The sequence below is a fragment of the Salmo salar genome, chromosome ssa19 (assembly GCF_905237065.1).
Source record: "Salmo salar chromosome ssa19, Ssal_v3.1, whole genome shotgun sequence".
NCBI classification, from domain to species: Eukaryota; Metazoa; Chordata; class Actinopteri; order Salmoniformes; family Salmonidae; genus Salmo; species Salmo salar.
Window position 1 is genome coordinate 7,350,142 of NC_059460.1, and position 20,360 is coordinate 7,370,501.

The 20,360-nt window shown below is 41.9% G+C and overlaps 1 protein-coding gene across 1 annotated transcript in view; it reads right to left on the reverse strand.

Annotated features, from left to right (window-relative positions):
* LOC106578368 (cadherin-related family member 1) overlaps positions 1-20,360 on the reverse strand; it is a 171,823-nt gene that overhangs the window by 10,227 nt on the left and 141,236 nt on the right. The window contains 1 exon segment of the mRNA XM_045702044.1: positions 2,753-2,981. Coding sequence (XP_045558000.1) covers positions 2,753-2,981 — 229 coding nt within the window.

Sequence of the window (20,360 nt, forward strand, 5' to 3'; positions counted from 1 at the left end):
CATGCTGTGGGGATGTTTTTCCATCGGCAGGGACTGGGAGACTGGTCAGAATTGAAGGAACAGTGGATCGCGCTAAATAAAGGGAAATTCTTGTGGAAACCTGTTTCAGTCTTCGAGAGATTTGAGACTGGGACGGAGGTTCACCTTCCAGCAGGGCAATAACCCTAGGCATACTGCTAAAGCAACACTCGAGTGGTTTAAGGGGAAACATGTAAATGTCTTGGAATGGCCTAGTCAAAGCCCAGACCTCAATCCAATTGAGAATCTGTGGTATGACTTAAAGATTGCTGTACACCAGCGGAACCCATCCAACTTGAAGAAGCTGGAGCAGTTTTTCCTTGAAGAATGGGAAAAAATCCCAGTGGCTAGATGTGCCAAGCTTATAGACACATACCCAAGAGACTTGCAGCTGTAATTGCTGCAAAAGGTGGCTCTACAAAGTATTGACTTTGCGGTGGTAAATAGTTATGCAGTTTTTTGGTCTTATTTCTTGTTTATTTCACAATAAAACATATTTTGCATCTTTAAAGTGGTAGACATGTTGTGTAAATAAAATGATACAAACCCCGAAAATTTTTAATTCCAGGTTGTAAGGCAAGAAAATAGGAAAAATGCCAAGCGGCGTTAATACTTTCGCAAGCCACTGTACACCCCAAAATATGCGTGTGCAAGTTTTCACGCATAAGTTGGAATTCATACAAACTGAACTTGACCTGAGAATGTGCTTATACTCCAGCAAACTTTAGACCATGTGTACGCACAGTGTCTAGTGCTTGAGGTATTGCATTGCAAGAAGATCAAATTAGTCTAGTGGTTGTCTTGTGCAGGAATATATGATGAAACTCTTATTCATAACAAAAAACAGTTAGCTAAATATAATATCAAGATGCAGTCATTTGCTGTTAGTGAGAGGAGAGAAAATCTATTTCCTATTATTTATTTAATTTCGATGATCATTGCAGAATAAATTCCTCGCCTTTTCTGACTGTGATGGTTTCATATTCACAAAATAGCCTATAGGCCTACAAGAAGTTAGGATAGGCTACCATTCGTCCCATCTCTAATTAATTTGACAAACTTAGTAAGTATATCAACTTTTTCAAGTATTTTTCTCTATTTGATCCAATCCAAAAAGCAAATGTAATGGCAGAACAGACGGTTCACCTTTTCCATTGATGTTTGTAGGCTACTACATCCGACTACTGTAATGTCAAATTTGAGTAGACAATATTTCATTTATAAACATAAGTCATAATACATATGTCATAACCATTGCAGAATAGATTCCTCACCTTTTCTGGCCATGATGAGTTCATATTCCCGAAGTAGCCATACAACAAATTACCCAGTCAAGTCACCCACGATACAAGTCAGTATTCGACGTCCATCCATTTCTGAAGACGTCGGGAGATGATGTGAAAGACGGCCACTAGGGGCAACAGTGAGCACTGTAGTTATCAAGTAGGTTTCGGTTTTGCTAGGGTGTTTTGGACAGGGATGATGGATGGGCATAAGCATCTGCCTCTGATTCCAAAGTTGCAATTTTGAATCCAGCGATATACTTTATTGGAAATGTTTGTTTTAAGCCCAAACCTTAACACTTACCTTAACCATTCAGAGTTAATGCCTAAAGTTAAGAAATTGGAGTTAATGCCTGAACTTAACCCTAACCTTAACAATTCTCAGTTAACGCCTAATCTTAACCTTCAATACTTCGAAATTTGACATTTGAGAAACATGGATGATTGTCTAATTCTGATGTGAGACTTTGAGAGCTGGTAGAATTACCATGCGCATCTCTCATTGTGCCTATTAGATATTATAATTTCAAGTTTTTTGCATTCAAAAGGGAGCCCAGTTTATAACATGCAGTACAGTTTAACAGGTGAACAGACAGTTGAAGTGTGTAGGCTACCACTAAGTAGGTCTACTGTTGTTTGAATTTTTTTTCTGAGTAGACAATGTTTCAGAATTCACGGGGAGTGCAGCATAGCCTATTTAGGGTCGGGAAAAAGTAAATGCAAAAATTATGGAATTCAAATCTGTTTACAGGTCCACAACAATGTGCAATTGTTTTTATCTTTCAGAAACGTTTAGATACAGCAAATGTCACTACAAAAGAAAACATTCTGACAAGCCCTTCAAAGACATTTGATCACGTTCATCATGCATTGCTATTTCCTTAGATACTGTCTTGGCCTAATTCCAATGCTTCCAAAGTGTACAGCAAATAAGGAAGTTATTTTAACCATAAAAGGTGAATGATGGGAGTTATAATGCTCATTCACACATGCACAGTTTCACGACAGATCTGATATATAATGGAAAACATGCGTTTATAAACCTCTATGTTTTTCTGAAATGGTGCATTTAACATTAAATTTATGCAATGGTTATGGATGAGGCCCCTGGGCCTGTCGCTATATGACTGACGCTTCTCCCTCCCTGTACCATCAATGCTCCCTTTTCTCAAGCTACTGCATTTCTGAACTGCCTCAACACCTGACCAGCTGTGGAAGACCATCGCCTAGACCTGCCAGAAGCCTACATTTGTTTTTGTTTTGCATTAGTGTCTTAGAGATTCTCAATGTAATGAAAAGTACTATGTAAAATAATTATATTATTATTGTCCACAGAAATGCATGAAAGCATGGCTTTGGACTTGTTCTTGTAATTGCTGCAAACGAATCAACCTTTGGGGTATGGCAAAGATGAATTGTCTCAAAACTGGAAGTTAGATTGCGACACAAACCTCTATCTTCACCAGCGCTCCTATGATCATGGTCTTCTCCAGGAAGTTCTCATTGAACTCTGGCGGGTGATCGTTGAGGTCCAGCACGGTCACAAATACCTCGGCCAGGCTGTACTTGCCCTCTGCGTCCTCGGCTTTGACATAGAAATTATACTTGGACTTCACCTCCGCGTCCAGGCTGGCCCACGGCTGGGTGTAGATGATGCCTGATGCTGAATGAATCAGAAACCTGGGAAGGGGTAAGATATTGGGTGTTATTTTTCTTTCATTTATAAAATAATTGACAGCTGTCTTCTGGGTCATTATTTAATTATGGTTGAGGAACCGGATATAAACCACATTGAAAAAACTAATATATTTCAAAGTTAAAAAGATGGTAGCTGATATAAAATCTAATGAATGTGTACAGTACATTACAATTACATTGTAACAAATTTGTCAGCAGGGTAACAAATTTTAAATTGAAACAGCTAAGATTTTTATAACTAACTAACTGTATAAAGTAATCTGAAATTGTAAATCATGAAACGTGTAAAAACTTGAAATATGAAAACTGGGAAAAACCTGAATATATATATATATACACACACATATATACAGATATATACACTACATGACCAAAAGTATGTGGAAACCTGCTCGTCAAACATCTCATTTAAAAATCGTGGGCATTAATGTGGAGTTGGCAGCCCTTTTGCTGCTATAACAGCCTTCACTCTTCTGGGAAGGCTTTCCACTAAATGTTGAAACATTGCTGGATGGGCTTGCTTCCATCCACCAGAGCATTAGTGAGGTCAGGGACTGATGCTGGGCGAGTAGGCCTGGTTCGCAGTCTGCATTCCATTTCATCCCAAAGATGTTCAATGGGGTTGAGGTCAGGGCTCTGTGCAAATTCTTCCACACCGATCTCGATAAACAATTTCTGTATTGACCTCGCTTTGTGCATGGGGGCATTGTCATGCTGAAACAGGAAAGGGCCAGTTTGGGGAAGGCTGTAGCTTTAAGATTTCCCTTCACTGGAACTAAGGGGCCTAGCCCGAACCATGAAAAACAGCCCCAGACCATAATTCCTCCTTCACCAAACTTTACAGTTGACACTATGCATTGGGGCAGGTAGCGTTCTCCTGGCATCCGCCAAACACAGATTCGTCCGTCGGACTGCCAGATAGTGAAGCGTGATTCATCACTCCAGAGAACGCGTTTCCACTGCTCCAGAGTCGAATGACGGCGAGCTTTAAACCACTCAAGCCAACACTTGGCATTGCGCATGGTGATCTTAAGCTTTTGTGCAGTTGCTCGGCCATAGAAACCCATTTCATGACGCTCATCACAAACACGTCTTGTGCTTCCAGAGGCAGTTTGGAACTCAGTAATGAGTGTTGCAACCGAGGACAGATGATTTTTAGGGCGTTACGAGCTTGTGTGGCCTACCACTTTGCGTCTGAGCCGTTGTTCATCCTAGACGTTTCCACTTCACAATAACCATTACTTACAGGGCAGAAATTTGACTGTGGCATCTTATGACAGTGGCACGTTGAAAGTCACTGAGCTATTCAGTAAGGCCATTCTACTGCCAATGTTTGTCTTTGGAGATTGCATGGATGTGTGCTCGATTTTATACACCTTTCATCAACAAATCAAATTGTATTTGTCACGTGCCGAATACAACAGGTGTACCTTACAGTGAAATGCTTACTTACAAGCCTTTAACCAACAATACAGTTTTAAGAAAAATAAGTGTTAAGTAAAAAATAGATAAGTAAAAAAAAGTAGCAAATAATTACAGAGAAGCAGTAAAATAACAATAGCGAGGCTATGTACAGGGGGTACCAGTAGAGTCAATGTGCGGGGGCACCAGTTAGTCGAGGTAACATGTACATGTAGGTGGAGTTAAAGTGACATAGATAATAAACAGAGAGTAGCAGCAGCGTAAAAGGGGGGGGGGAATGCAAATAGTCTGGGTTGCCATATGATTCGATTTTCAGGAGGCCTTTGGACCTAGACTTGGTGTTCCGAATCCACTAATTTGAAGGGGTGTCTACATACTATTGTATATACATGACCGTTCAAAAGTTTGGGGTCACTTAGACATGTCCTTGTTTTTGAAAGAAAAGCAATTTTTTTTGTCCACTACAATAACATCAAATTGATCAGAAATACAGTGTAGACATTGTTCATGTTGTAAATGACTATTGTAGCTGGAAACAGTGTCACGGTTGTCGTCGGGAAAGGAGGACCAAAATGCAGCAGGATTGTGGATGCTCATCTTGAAGTTTATTTTAACTCAAAAGTGAATACCAAAATAATAAACACAACGAACTCACGATCAACAAAACAGTCTTGTCATGCTCACACACGCTAAACAAGAAACAATCTCCCACAACTACAAACACACCCTAATATATAGGACTCTCAATCAAAGGCAAATAGACAACACCTGCCTTCAATTGAGAGTCCCTACCCCAATTAACTAAACATAGAAACAGATTCACTAGACTAAACATAGAAATACATAAACATAACACAGTGCCCAAAACCCCCGGAATACATAAATCAAATGCCCTACTAAATCAACCACCACCCCAAACCACATAAAACAAATACCCTCTGCCACGTCCTGACCAAACTACAATAACAATTAACCCTTATAATGGTCAGGACGTGACAAACAGCTGATTTTTTAATGGAATATCTACGTAAGCGTACAGAGGCCCATTATCAGCAACCATCACTCCTGTGTTCCAATGGCACGTTGTGTTAGCTAATCCAAGTTGATCATTTTAAAAAGCTAATTGATCATTAGAAAACCCTTTTGCAATTTTGTTAGCACAGCTGAAAACTGTTGTTCTGATTAAAGAAGCAATACAAATGGCCTCCTTTAGACTAGTTATGTATCTGGAGCATTAGCATTTGTGGGTTCGATTACATGCTCCAAATGGCCAGAAACAAAGACCTTTCTTCTGAAACTCGTCAGTCTATTCTTGTTCTGAGAAATGAATGCGAGAAATTGCCATGAAACTGAAGATCTCGTACAACACTGTGTACTACTCCTTTCACAGAACAGCGCAAACTGTCTCTAACCAGAATAGAAAGAGGAGTGGGAGGCCCCAGTGCACAACTGAGCAAGAGGACAAATACATTAGAGTGTCTAGTTTGAGAAACAAATGCCTCACAAGACCTCAACTGGCAGCTTCATTAAATATTACCGGCATAACACCAGTCTCAACATCAACCGTGAAGAGGCGACTTCTAGGCAGAGTTCCTCTGTCCAGTGTCTGTGTTATTTTGCCCATCTTAATATTTAATTTTTATTGGCCAGTCTAAGATATGGCTTTTTCTTTGCAACTCTGCCTAGAAGGCCAGCATCCCAGAGTCGCCTCTTCACTGTTGACGTTGAGACTGGTGTTTGCGGGTACTATTTAATGAAGGTGCCAGTTGAGGACTTGATCAATTTGATGTTATTTTAATGGACAAATTAATTCATCTTAATTCCATTCCTTTACTAGATTTGTGTGTATTGGGTATATATTGTATGCTTGTTAGGTATTACTGCACTGTCAGAGCTAGAAGCACAAGCATTTCGCTACACCCGCAATAACATCTGCTAAACACGTTTATGTGACAAATATGATTTGATTTGAGATGTTAAGAGGACAGTATGCCACAGGAAAGTTGGATAATTCTGTCTGAAAGTATAACTCCTTGAAAGTCAATGTAGTTGCGTTTGTTCTGTGAAGAATAAACTATAAATAGATTTATTAATGTAAAAAGCTGTTTTTTGATATAAATATGAACTTGTTTGAGCAAAATATGCATGAATTGTATAACATAATGTCCTAGGAGTGTCATCTGATGAAGATCATCAAAGGTTAGTGCTGCATTTAGCTGTGGTTTTGGTTTTTGTGACATATATGCTTGCTTTGAAAATGGCTGTGTGATTATTTTTGGCAGGGTACTCTCCTGATATAATCTAATGTTTTGCTTTCGCTGTAAAGCCTTTTTGAAATGGGAAAATGTGGTTAGATTAACGAGAGTCTTGTCTTTAAAATGGTGTAAAATAGTCATATGTTTGAGAAATTGAAGTTATAGCATTTTTGAGGAATTTATATTTTGCGTCACGGGTTTCCACTGGCTGTTGACTAGGGTCTCGCCCAGACAGGTTAACCTGTTTAGGATAGGGGGCAGTATTTTCACGGCCGGATAAAAAACGTACCCGATTTAATCTGGTTATTACTCCTGCCCAGAAGCTAGAATATTTATATAATTGTTTGATGTGGATAGAAAACACCCTAAAGTTTATAGCCTCTTTATCGACATTTTCTAAGGCTCCCATAGGCTCTCAGAAGTCGTCAGAACGGGGAATGATGACTCTGCAGTGCCTGGGCGAAAAACAGTAGGGGATTTGGATAGTGGTCGATCTGAGAACAATGACACGGTCCGCACGTGCACGTGAAGTGTCCATTTTTCATTTTCAATCTTTGAACGAAAACAACGTCTCCCGGTCGGAATATTATCGTTATTTTACGAGAAAAATCGCATAAAAATTTATTTTAAACAGCGTTTCACATGCTTCGAAGTACGGTAATGGAATATTTTGAATTTTTTTGTCACGATACGCGCCGGCGCGTCACCCTTCGGATAGTGTCTTGAACGCAAGAACAAAACGCCGCTATTTGGATATAACTATGGATTAATTGGAACCAAAACAACATTGGGTGTAAAGTAGAAGGCCTGGGAGTGCATTCTGACGAAGAACAGCAAAGGTAATCCAATTTTTCTTATAGTAAATCTGAGTTTGGTGAGTGCCAAACTTGGTGGGTGTCAAAATAGCTAGCCATGATGGCCGGGCTATCTACTCAGAATATTGCAAAATGTGCTTTCACCGAAAAGCTATTTTAAAATCTGACATAGCGATTGCATAAAGGAGTTCTGTATCTATAATTCTTAAAATAATTGTTATGTTTTTTGTGAACATTTATCATGAGTAATTTACTAAATTCACCGGAAGTTTTCGGTGGGTATGCTAGTTCTGAACGTCACATGCTAATGTAAAAAGCTGTTTTTTGTATATAAATATGAACTTGATTGAACAAAACATGCATGTATTGTATAACATAATGTCCTAGGAGTGTCATCTGATGAAGATCATCAAAGGTTAGTGCTGCATTTAGCTGTGGTTTTGGTTTTTGTGACATTATATGCTAGCTTGAAAATGGGTGTGTGATTATTTCTGGCTGGGTACTCTCCTGAGATAATCTAATGTTTTGCTTTCGTTGGTAAAGCCTTTTTGAAATCGGACAATGTGGTTAGATATAGGAGAGTCTTGTCTTTAAAATGGTGTAAAATAGTCATATGTTTGAAAAATTGAAGTTTGGGGATTTTTGAGGAGTTTGTAATTTGCTCCACGCCCTATCATTGGATATTGGAGGTTAACGAGAGTCTTGTCTTTAAAATGGTGTAAAATAGTCATATGTTTGAGAAATGAAAGTTATAGCATTTTTGAGGTATTTGTATTTCGCGCCACGCGATTCCACTGGCTGTTGAATAGAGTGGGACGCTAACGTCCCACCTAGCCCAGAGAGGTTAACACCCCGGCCGTCCTACAATCTAAGCTAGATGCCTTCAATCTCACACACATTATAAATGTGAACCCACCAGGTACAACCCTAAATCTGTAAACATGGGGACCCTAATAGATATTATCCTGACCAACTTGCCCTCCAAATACACCTCTGCTGTTTTCAATCAGGATCTCAGCGATCACTGCCTCATTGCCTGCATCCGTTATGGGTCCGCAGTCAAACAACCACCCCTCTTCACTGTCGAACGCTCCCTAAAACACTTCTGCGACCTGGTCCGGGTATCCTGGAAGGATCTTGACCTCATCCCGTCAGTAGAGGATGCCTGGTTGTTCTTTAAATGTAATTTCCTCACCATCTTAACCTGTTAGGGCTAGGGGGCAGCATTTGCACGTCTGGATAAAAAAAATGTACCCGATTTAATCTGGTTACTAATCCTACCCAGTAACTAGAATATGCATATACTTATTATATATGGATAGAAAACACTCTAAAGTTTCTAAAACTGTTTGAATGGTGTCTGTGAGTATAACAGAACTCATTTGGCAGGCAAAACCCTGAGACATTTTCTGACAGGAAGTGGATACCTGATGTGTTGTATTGACTTTAAACCTATCCCATTGAAAAACACAGGGGCTGAGGAATATTTTGGCACTTCCTATTGCTTCCACTAGATGTCACCAGCCTTTACAAAGTGTTTTGAGTCTTCTGGAGGAGAGATGTGACCGAACAAGAGCCATGGAACGATGATGTCCCATTAGACACCTGGCGCGCGAGTTCATGTTGGGTACCCTCGTTCCAATACGTTATAAAAGAGTATGCATTCGTCCACCTTGAATATTATTCATGTTCTGGTTAAAAAGGCCCTAATGATTTATGCTATACAACGTTTGACATGTTTGAACGAACGTAAATATATTTTTCCCCTCGTTCATGACGAAGTCCGGCTGGCTTAGATCATGTGCTAACAAGACGGAGATTTTTGGACATAAATGATGAGCTTTTTTGAACAAAACTACATTCGTTATGGACCTGTGATACCTGGAAGTGACATCTGATGAAGAGAATCAAAGGTAATGGATTATTTACATAGTATTTTCGATTTTAGATCTCCCCAACATGACGTCTAGTCTGTATCGCAACGCGTATTTTTCTGGGCGCAGTGCTCAGATTATTGCAAAGTGTGATTTCCCAGTAAGGTTATTTTTAAATCTGGCAAGTTGATTGCGTTCAAGAGATGTAAATCTATAATTCTTTAAATGACAATATAATATTTTACCAATGTTTTCTAATTTTAATTATTTAATTTGTGACGCTGACTTGACTGCCGGTTATTGGAGGGAAACGATTTCCTCAACATCAATGCCATAGTAAAACGCTGTTTTTGGATATAAATATGAACTTGATAGAACTAAAAATGCATGCATTGTCTAACATAATGTCCTAGGAGTGTCATCTGATGGAGATTGTAAAAGGTTAGTGCATCATTTTAGCTGGTTTTATGGTTTTGGTGACCCTGTCTTTGACTTGACAAAACATTACACACAACTCTTGTAAATGTACTGTCCTAACATACTCTAAATTTATGCTTTCGCCGTAAAACCTTTTTGAAATCGTAAAACGTGGTTAGATTAAGGAGATGTTTATCTTTCAAATGGTGTAAAATAGTTGTATTTTTGAAAAATTTGAATTTTGACATTTATTTGGATTCAAATTTGCCGCTCTTGAAATGCACCTGCTGTTGATGGAGTGCACCACGGGTGGCACGCTAGCGTCCCACCTAGCCCATAGAGGTTAACCTGTTATGGATAGGGGGCAGTATTTTCACGGCCGGATAAAAAACGTACCCGATTTAATCTGATTATTACTCCTGCCCAACACTAGAATATGCATATAATTATTAGCTTTGGATAGAAAACACTCCAAAGTTTCTAAAACTGTTTGAATGGTGTCTGTGAGTATAACAGTACTCATTTGGCAGGTCAAAACCTGAGAAGATTCTGTACAGGAAGTACCCTGTCTGACCATTTCTTTGCCTTCTTGATAATCTCTATCCAAAACAGGGGATCTCTGCTGTAACGTGACACTTCCTACGGCTCCCATAGGCTCTCAGAAGGCGGCAAAAAGCTGAAAGGTGGCTTTGCAGGCCATGGCTGAAAAACACTAGCGCATTTAGATAGTGGTCGATCAGAGAACAGAGACTGGAGGCGCGTGCACGAGGAGACTCCATGTTTTTATTCTTTCGTCTTTGAACGAAAACAATGACTCCCGGTCGGAATATTATCGCTTTTTTTACGAGAAAAATAGCATAAAAATTCATTTTAAACAGCGGTTGACATGCTTCGAAGTACGGTAATGGAATATTTAGAAATTTTTTGTCGCGAAACGCGTCGGGCGCGTAACCCTTCGTCACCCTTGGATAGTGTCTTGAACGCACGAACAAAACACCGCTATTTGGATATAACTATGGATTATTTGGAACCAAACCAACATTTGTTATAGAAGTAGAAGTCCTGGGAGTGCATTCTGACGAAGAACAGGAAAGGTAATCCAATTTTTCTTATAGTAAATCTGAGTTTGGTGAGGGTCAAACTTGGTGGGTGTCAAAATAGCTAGCCTGTGATGGCGAGCTATCTACTCAGAATATTGCAAAATGTGCTTTCACCGAAAAGCTATTTTAAAATCGGACACCTCGATTGCATAAAGGAGTTCTGTATCTATAATTCTTAAAATAATTGTTATGTTTTTTGTGAACGTTTATCGTGAGTAATTTAGTAAATTCACCGGAAATGTTCGGTGGGAATGCTAGTTCTGAATGTTACATGCTAATGTAAAAAGCTGTTTTTTATATAAATTTGAACTTGATTGAACAAAACATGCATGTATTGTATAACATAATGTCCTAGGCGTGTCATCTGATGAAGATCATCAAAGGTTAGTGCTGCATTTAGCTGTGGTTTTGTTTTTTGTGACATTATATGCTAGCTTTAAAAATGGGTGTCTGATTATTTCTGGCTGGGTACTCTGCTGACATAATCTAATGTTTTGCTTTCGCTGTAAAGCCTTTTTGAAATCGGACAGTGTGGTTAGATAAAGGAGAGTCTTGTCTTTAAAATGGTGTAAAATAGTCATATGTTTGAGAAATTGAAGTAATAGCATTTCTAAGGTACTTGAATATCGCGCCACGGGATTCCACTGGCTGTTGAGTAGAAAGGAACAGACAGATGGATCCACACCTTTGAGACTGTTATAGCCTCACACCATCAGCTGTGTCTGGGTGACCTCAGAGCTCTCATGGCTAAGTCCTGACCCCTGGACAGTGTGACACCGTTTGGAATCAACTACAACTTACTCAAGGCCAAGTCAAACTGCTGTGTATCCATTTCAGATAAGCTCTTTACCAGCATTTGAGGGAAATATTTCACACCAGCAGGGACGTGGCCAGACTGGGTGAACTTATTTTCACTGAAGATAATGATATCCTCGACTAGATGGATAAACTTAAGACAGAGCGGCAAGGAGAAACCACTGAGAGGTTTGACTCATTTTATATTTTAGTCATTTAGCAGATGCTCTTATCCAGAGCGACTTACAGTAGTGAATGCACACATTTCATACATTGTTTAAATTTTTTTCCCTTTTTTCATACTGGCCCCCGTGGGAATCAAACCCACAACCCTGGCGTTGCAAACACCATGCTCTACCAACTGAGCCACACGGGACATCCTCTGATACCACTGAAAATCTCTTCTATGACAGACTCTACAGGAATCTACCTGAGTGGGTCAGGGATAAACTGATGAATGTTGTGGGATGGGACAGATTTGAAGGCCCTACTAAAGAGGACCACATTAGACATCACTGCAGAGCCTGGAAAAAATGAAGACTGAAGAAAAAGCAAGGAAGACTGGTTTTGACACACAACTCAAGAAAGCCCAACTAGCCCAACTGGACAAAGGAAAAAACAACAATCTAATGGTGGCTGTAACCCCAGCTGCCCTGCAGCAGCAGCCTCCTCCACCACCTGCTCCACCTGTTTACCCAAGCACCTGCTACCTCAACCATATGGGAACCCAGAACCATACCTAGCCACACAGAGACAACCGCTAATGTCCTGGTACTGTGGTGTGGCAGGCCATATGAGAAACATGTGCACTCAATGGCTGAAGGGCTTGCTGCGTATGAATGCCTTCTGACACAGCCTCACCTTACGATTCAACGATGCTCTGTTGCTAATCCAGCACAACTGCACGTGTCTCTGGAGGATGGAGAACCACACAGCTGTCTTGATCTGGTCCAACGGGATTCTAAGGCCAGGCCTGACCTTTAGGATGAACTTCTTGAGCTCCCTGATGTTACTCTCTTTGTTGAAGGCTCTGCCTTTATTGATAGGGAGACTGGTAGGAAACATGCAGGGTTTGGTATAGTCTCACTGAATAGGTCATTGTTGATTGAACGTCACTTGCCTGAACATTGCTCAGCAGAACCCACACATTGCAAAGCACAACCCAAACACAACCCACACTCAGCACAACCCACACCAGCACCACAAGCTGAGCTCCAGGCCCTTACTGAAGCATGTATATTAGGTAGTGGTTAACATTTATTCTGACTCTGCATACGCCATTGGCGTTGCCTATCTTGGGTAGGGGTTTGGAAAGGCAGGGATTTTGTTAATGCATCCGGTACTCCAAATAAAAACCGCTTATATATTGAAGCCATGCTGGAGGCCATGTTGCTTCCGGCTAAGTTGGCTATTTTCAAGGTCCGTGCCCACACAGGCAACAATGATAGCATTAGTTTAGGTAATGCTGCTGCTGATGCTGCTGCTAAGAATGCTGCTTCTCGCTGCCGTACTCATGCCATTATGCTTACTTCCCCGTGTACGTCTGAAATCACTGATGTGGACCAACACCAGGCTGCTGATGCACTTAATCACCCCTTATGGGAATCTAGGGGCTGCTCCAGAGGCCCTGATGGCCTGTGGAGGCAATCACTCTCTGACAAACCTGTTCTGCCCTTACCTCTCGTCTCCTCTGTGTGTTGCCTGGCCCACGGGGTGGGTCACGCGCCAAGGGGGGAGATGGTAAGACTAATATCTGACACCTGGTTTTGTCCAAATCTGATTGAAATTTGCAAAACACACGTTTCTAAATGTACTACATGCATGCAATACAACATTGGTAAGGGTACCCCCCTGAAACCAGGGAAATTTCCAGCGCCGGCTGGCCCGTTCACCCATTTTGCTGTGGATTTCATAGACATGACTGAACGAAAAGAAAGAAAGAGATACTGCCTGGAAATTATTGACCGTTTTACCAGGTGGGTCGAAGCATTTCCAACCGTGCACTGTGATGCTAAAACGGAAGCAAAACTCCTGGTAAGGGAAATCATCCCTAGATTTGGTGAACCGGAAGTTCTCTCTGCAAACAATGACACCCATTTCACAGGAGATGTGGTTCACAGGTGGCTCCCAAATTGGGGATAGATCAGAAGTTTGTTTGTATCTACCACCCACAAAGTAATAGTATTACTGAAAGAGCTAACCAAACCATAAAAGGGGGCTTGCCAAAGCATGCCACTCCACAGGGAAGTCATGGGTGGAGTGTCTCCCTTTAGTCCTGATGAAAATGCACAATAGTATAAACCGCGGAACAGGGCTTAGCCCACATGAGGTCTTAACTTGCCGTCCAATGAACATTCCTTTACACAGACCAATGACTCAAACTGACTGACCTGACTGCACTGGATGATGATTTGAGCAAATATATGAAGGAATTAACCCATGCTGTTAGGTCTTTGTTTTCCCAATACAGGAAGGCCCAGGAAGTTCCAGAACAGCTGGAGGCCGCACAGGGGTTAAAGAAAAAAATAGGCAAACACGTTTGGTGTTTGCCAAAAGGCATGTGGGAAACTCCCCAAACATAACTTCCGGTTTGGAGCGAGCAGTCGCACCACGCTTCGCTCCACAGGTAATATTACACTTCACTACATTACAACGGCTTGATTTGTTTGATCTGAGCAATTCTTCTTAGCTAGCTACATAGCCGTCTTTGTATCAAAGATAATTGTGTAGTTTAGAGTAATTGAGTAATTATCGAGGCTAGCTATCTTCGTCCTCCTAACGTAGTCAACACTGCTAGCTGCTAGCTAGCTAGTCATCACTGCTAGCTAGCCAACTTCTACCGACTAGCAGCACTGCAGAAACTATTACATTACAACGTAACGACTTGATTAGTGTGGTGTTAGTGTTAGTTAGCCAGCTACATAGTTGTCTTTGCTGTCTCTGTATCTAAGATAATTGTGTAGTTTGAGTTTGAGTATTATCGAGGTGAGCTAGCCAGCCGCGACGCGGCGCCAGACTTACTCAACACACATAGTCATCATTAACCCACTGCCAGCTAGCCAACCGTTACCGACTAGCAGCGCTGTAGATACTAATACTTTACAACGGAACGATTTGACTAGTGCAGTGTTACCTAGCTAGCTACTGAGTTGTCTTTGTCATAGCTTGATAATTGTTAGCTAGCCAGCCATCGAGGTTAGCTAGCCAGCTATTTCCGTCCCCCGCGACGCCATTTTTCCTAACCCAGCCAACTATTACCGACGAGCAGCATTGTAGAAACTAAATACATTACAAGGAACGTCTTGATTAGTGTTATGTTAGCTAGCTAGCTACAAAGTTGCTTTGTATCATGACAAGGTGTAGTACTGAAACTATCGAGGTTACCTAGCCAGCTACACGTTCAAAGTCAACAACGCAGCCACTGCTAGCTAGCCTACTCCACCAGCCAGCAGTACTGTATCATTTTAGTCAATAAGATTTTTGCAACTTAAGCTTAACTTCCTGAACATTCGAGACATGTAGTCCACTTGTCATTCCAATCTCCTTTGCATTAGCATAGCCTCTTCTGTAGCTTGTCTACTATGTGTCTGTCTATCCCTGTTCTCTCTCCTCTGCACAGGCCATACAAACGCTCCACACCGCGTGGCCACTGCCACTCTAACCTGGTGGTCCCAGCGCGCACGACCCACGTGGAGTTCCAGGTCTCCGGCAGCCTCTGGAACTGCCGGTCTGCGGCCAACAAGGCTGAGTTCATCTCAGCCTATGCTACCCTCCAGTCCCTAGACTTCCTGGCGCTGACGGAAACATGGATTACCACAGATAACACTGCTACTCCTACTGCTCTCTCCTCGTCTGACTACGTGTTCTCGCATACCCCTAGAGCATCGAGCCAGCGGGGTGGTGGCACTGGAATCCTCATCTCTCCCAAGTGGACATTCTCTCTTTCTCCCCTGACCCATCTGTCTATCTCCTCATTTGAATTCCATGCTGTCACAGTTACAGTTGGGATAGGATAAAGTAATCGTTCTAACCCCCCTTAAAAGATTTAGATGCACTATTGTAAAGTGGTTGTTCCACTGGATATTATAAGGTGAATGCACCAATTTGTAAGTCGCTCTGGATAAGAGCGTCTGCTAAATGACTTAAATGTAAATGTAAATGGTCAGATGAGACTAAAATGTAGGTTTTTGGCCATCAAGGAAAACACTGTCTGGCGCAAACCCAACACCTCGCATCACCCCGAGAACACCATCTCTACAGTGGAGCATGGTGGTGGCAGCATCATGCTGTGGGGATGTTTTTCATTGGCAGGGACTGGGGAAACTGGTCAGAATTGAAGGAATGTTGGATGGCGCTAAATACAGGGAAATTCTTGAGGGAAACCTGTTTCAGTCTTCCAGAGATTTGAGACTAGGACGGAGGTTCACCTTCCATTAGGACAATGACACTAAGCATACTGCTAAAGCAACACTCGAGTGGTTTAAGGGGAAGCATTTAACCTGTTAGGGCTAGGGGGCAGTATTTGCACGGCTGGATAAAAAAAATGTACCCGATTTAATCTGGTTACTAATCCTACCCAGTAACTAGAATATGCATATACTTATTATATATGGATAGAAAACACTCTAAAGTTTCTAAAACTGTTTGAATGGTGTCTGTGAGTATAACAGAATGTACGCTTGCGTCCCACCTAGCCCATAGAGGTTAAATGTATTGGATTGGCATGGTCAAAGCCCAGACCTCAATCCAAAAAAAGTTAATCCTTTACGTCCCAATAGCTTGTTCTTGTTAGCGCGTTCTGAAGGCTGCTCCAAAACCTCCGTCGGCTGCGGGACTACTCTTTCAATAAAATGCTTTTTTTTTTAATTTTTAGGTTCGTTCAAACATGTCAAACGTTGTATAACATAAATCTTTAGGGCCTTTTTCAACCAGAGCTCCAATAAGATTCAAGGGGGACGATTGCATTGTCTTTCAAAACTGTTACGAACCTCTTTGGCCCAGCGGTCTAGGGGGGATGGATACGAGACCCGTAACATAAATCATGCAAATTATAATCGTGACATGTAACAGTGAGAACCAAAAACCACAGACAACTGAAATCTACCGTCAAACTCAAAAGGTTTATTTTAAACACACGGTAAAGGGGTGTGGGAAAAGGGGCTGAGCTGGACCCAAGCAACGAAACAATAATCCAAAACCACCCCTAAGCTAGACTAGCCTATTTCAACAACAGCTAGCTAACTAACCAAAAATACAGTGGGTGGTCCGCCCAGTTCTAACTATGGTACTTAGACACAGTATTCCTACGGGTAATGTATGCCCATGGGCGACTTGTCTTGGTACCCCTTTTCCCACCAAACAAACAAACAGTCAAATAACAAAACAATACTCACAGGATTACCGGACAAATGTGACATGTAGTTTGCAAAAACAAAAGAGATCAATACAGAGAGAGAGAGACACGGGGAGATAGAGATTGGACACAAGAGCGAATGAGCACAAAGATTGATCACAGAGTGAGAATGAGCTCGCGAGATAAAAATGAGCTCCGGGAGAAAACAACTGACTGGGTTTTTTAAACCAAGGGAAAGGGACTGTGATTGGTTGAGGGAGAAGGAACAGGTGTCTTCTGATTGGGGACTGATGATTGTCACCTGTGATGGGGAGAAGGAGAGAAAAGAAACACACAGGATACACACTTGTATCCGTAACACTCCCACCCTTAAAAGAGCAACCCCCAGGGGGGATTGCGACTAAAAGTATGTACACAGTTTATACAAAAGTATCTACAATGAATACTCACAAAATCAAAGTCAATCTTCCGAAACATACAAAAATTATTACACACGAGACAAAGCATCTGCTAACATATTTTCAGAACCCTTTTTGTGGCAAATCTCCAAATTATAATTTTGTACAATAAGAGCCCAACGCATAAGGCGCTGGTTCTGGTTGTACATACGGTGGAGAAACACTAAGGGGTTATGGTCCGTATATACAGTCACAGGTAGGGCACTAGACCCTATGTACACCTCAAAATATTGCAGAGCTAACAACAACGCTAGAGCTTCTTGCTCGATGGTGGCATAGTTTGTCTGACATTTGTTAAATTTTCTGGAGAAATAACACACCGGATGATCCAGTCCACTCTTGTCCTGCTGAAGTAGAACAGCACCAGCACCTCTGGCACTAGCATCTACCTCAAGTTTAAATGGTTTTTCAAAATACGGAGCTGCAAGTACAGGGGTATTACATAATAGTGCTTTAGCAGTTTCAAAAGCTACCTTACAGTCCGGGGACCACACAAACGATCTTGCCGGACTGAGCAAATCGGTCAATGGAGCAACTACCGCAGAGAAGTTTTTACAGAAGCTACGGTAGTAGCCAACCATCCCCAAAAAGCGGCGTAGCTCTCGTCTGGTGGTAGGCGCAGGGAATGCAGTGATAGCCAAGACCTTAGCATCAACAGGGCGCACCTGTCCATGGCCTACCTCTTTGCCGAGATAGGTAACAGTGGCCTTCCCAAACTCGCACTTTGCCAAGTTCAGGGTTAAAGAAGCAGCGGCCAAACGTTCACATACTACCCTTAGAGAGTTAACATGATCTGTCCACTCAGATGAATAAATCACTAGATCATCTAGATATGCACTACAATTAGGAACGCCAGCTAATACGGTGTTAACCAGTCGTTGAAAAGTGGCTGGTGCATTTCGCATCCCAAAAGCCATGACAGAGTATTGTAGGAAGTTGTCTGGGGTAACAAAGGCAGAAATCTCAGAAGCACGTGAGGTTAACGGAACCTGCCAGTAACCTTTTAAGAGGTCCAACTTAGTTACATAAGTAGCAGCACCAACAGTGTCAATACAGTCGTCCAGTCTGGGTAACGGGAAAGAATCTGGCAATGTGACAGAATTTACCTTTCGATAATCCGTACATAACCTGGACGTACCATCAGGTTTAGGAACCAGAATGCAAGGAGAACTCCAAGGGCTTGAACTTGGCGTGGCCAGGTCATTTTCCAACAAATATTTCACTTCATCCCTCATTATCTTCCTCTTAGAAGCATTGACACGATATGGGTGTTGCTTGATAGGGGCAGCATTTCCAACATTAATGTCATGTTCCAACACATTTGTGCGAGTAGGAACGTCATTAAAGAGACATGGAAAACTGTGGAGTAGCCTCACAATATCGTCGGCCTGTCCTTCCGTTAAGTGAACCAGACCTGACTGGAGAGACATCAGCATTTCTGAGTTGGGCAATCTAACACACTGCTGCTGAGTATTGCGCAACTCCAATCCATCTCCATCAACATCATCAATATGACAGTCCACTATCATAGCCGTAGAAGCAGCAGAAATAGCAGTAACTTCCGCTGTGGTTGAACCATCTACCTGGGTGATGGGTCGGGTTTGGTATGCTTTCAACATGTTAATGTGGCACACACGAGATTGCCGTTTTCTATCAGGAGTTTGAAGCACATAATCAGTTTCACTTAACTTCTTTTCAATCAAATAAGGACCAGAGAAACGAGCTGACAGTGAAGATCCTGGAACAGGCAATAACACCAGCACTTGGTCACCTGGCTGTAGTGGACGAGAAACAGCCTGTTTATCATAGTGTCTTTTCATACTTGTTTGTGAGGAAGACAGAGCTTCCTTAGCGAGAGCACAGGCTTGGTGTAGGCGCTCACGAAAGCGACTAACGTAGTCCAACACATTCTCTTCTTCCGTACACAACTCTTGGGACAAAAACTGTTCTTTAAGGACTTTCAGTGGTCCTCTCACTGTGTGACCAAACACTAGTTCAGCTGGGCTGAACCCTAGGGACTCCTGTACAGTTTCACGAGCAGCAAACAAAACTAGAGGAACTCCCTCATCCCAATCTTTCTCAGATTCCAAACAATATTTACGTAGCATAGACTTCAGTGTCTGATGCCATCGTTCAAGCGCACCCTGAGACTCTGGGTGATATGCGCTTGATACACGGTGCGCAACTGACAAGGATTTTAACACCTGCTTGAAGAGCTTTGACAGGAAATTTGTACCTTGATCAGTTTGTACCACCTTAGGTAACCCGAATGTCGTGAAGAACTTAATTAAGGCTTTACTCACCACTGGAGCTGTAATCCTTCTCAGAGGAATGGCTTCGGGGTATCTTGTTGCCATACACATTATCGTTAACAGAAACTGGTTACCCGATTTTGTCTTCGGTAACGGTCCAACACAATCAACCACCACATGTTCAAATGGTTCACCTATGACAGGTATAGGACAAAGAGGAGCAGGAGGAATAACCTGATTTGGTTTTCCTGTAACCTGACATGTGTGACATGTCCGACAGAACTGAGCCACATCTTGTTTTAAACCTGGCCAAAAGAAATGTCGAAGGATCCGATCATAAGTCTTCGTGATCCCTAAGTGTCCAGACCACTGGTGATCATGAGCAAGGGATAACACATTGTGTCGAAAGGCTGTAGGAATCACTATTTGGTAAACAGCATTCCAATCTCCCTCCGCGCCACCATGGGATGTCCATTTACGCATGAGGAGATTACCATCAAGAAAGTAAGCCACATTCTTCTTCTTTACCTCTTCCAATGAGACAACACTAGAAAAACATTTAGCAAGCTTGTTGTCAACCTTCTGGTTAGCAATCAGCTGCTCACGAGTGACTGGTAACT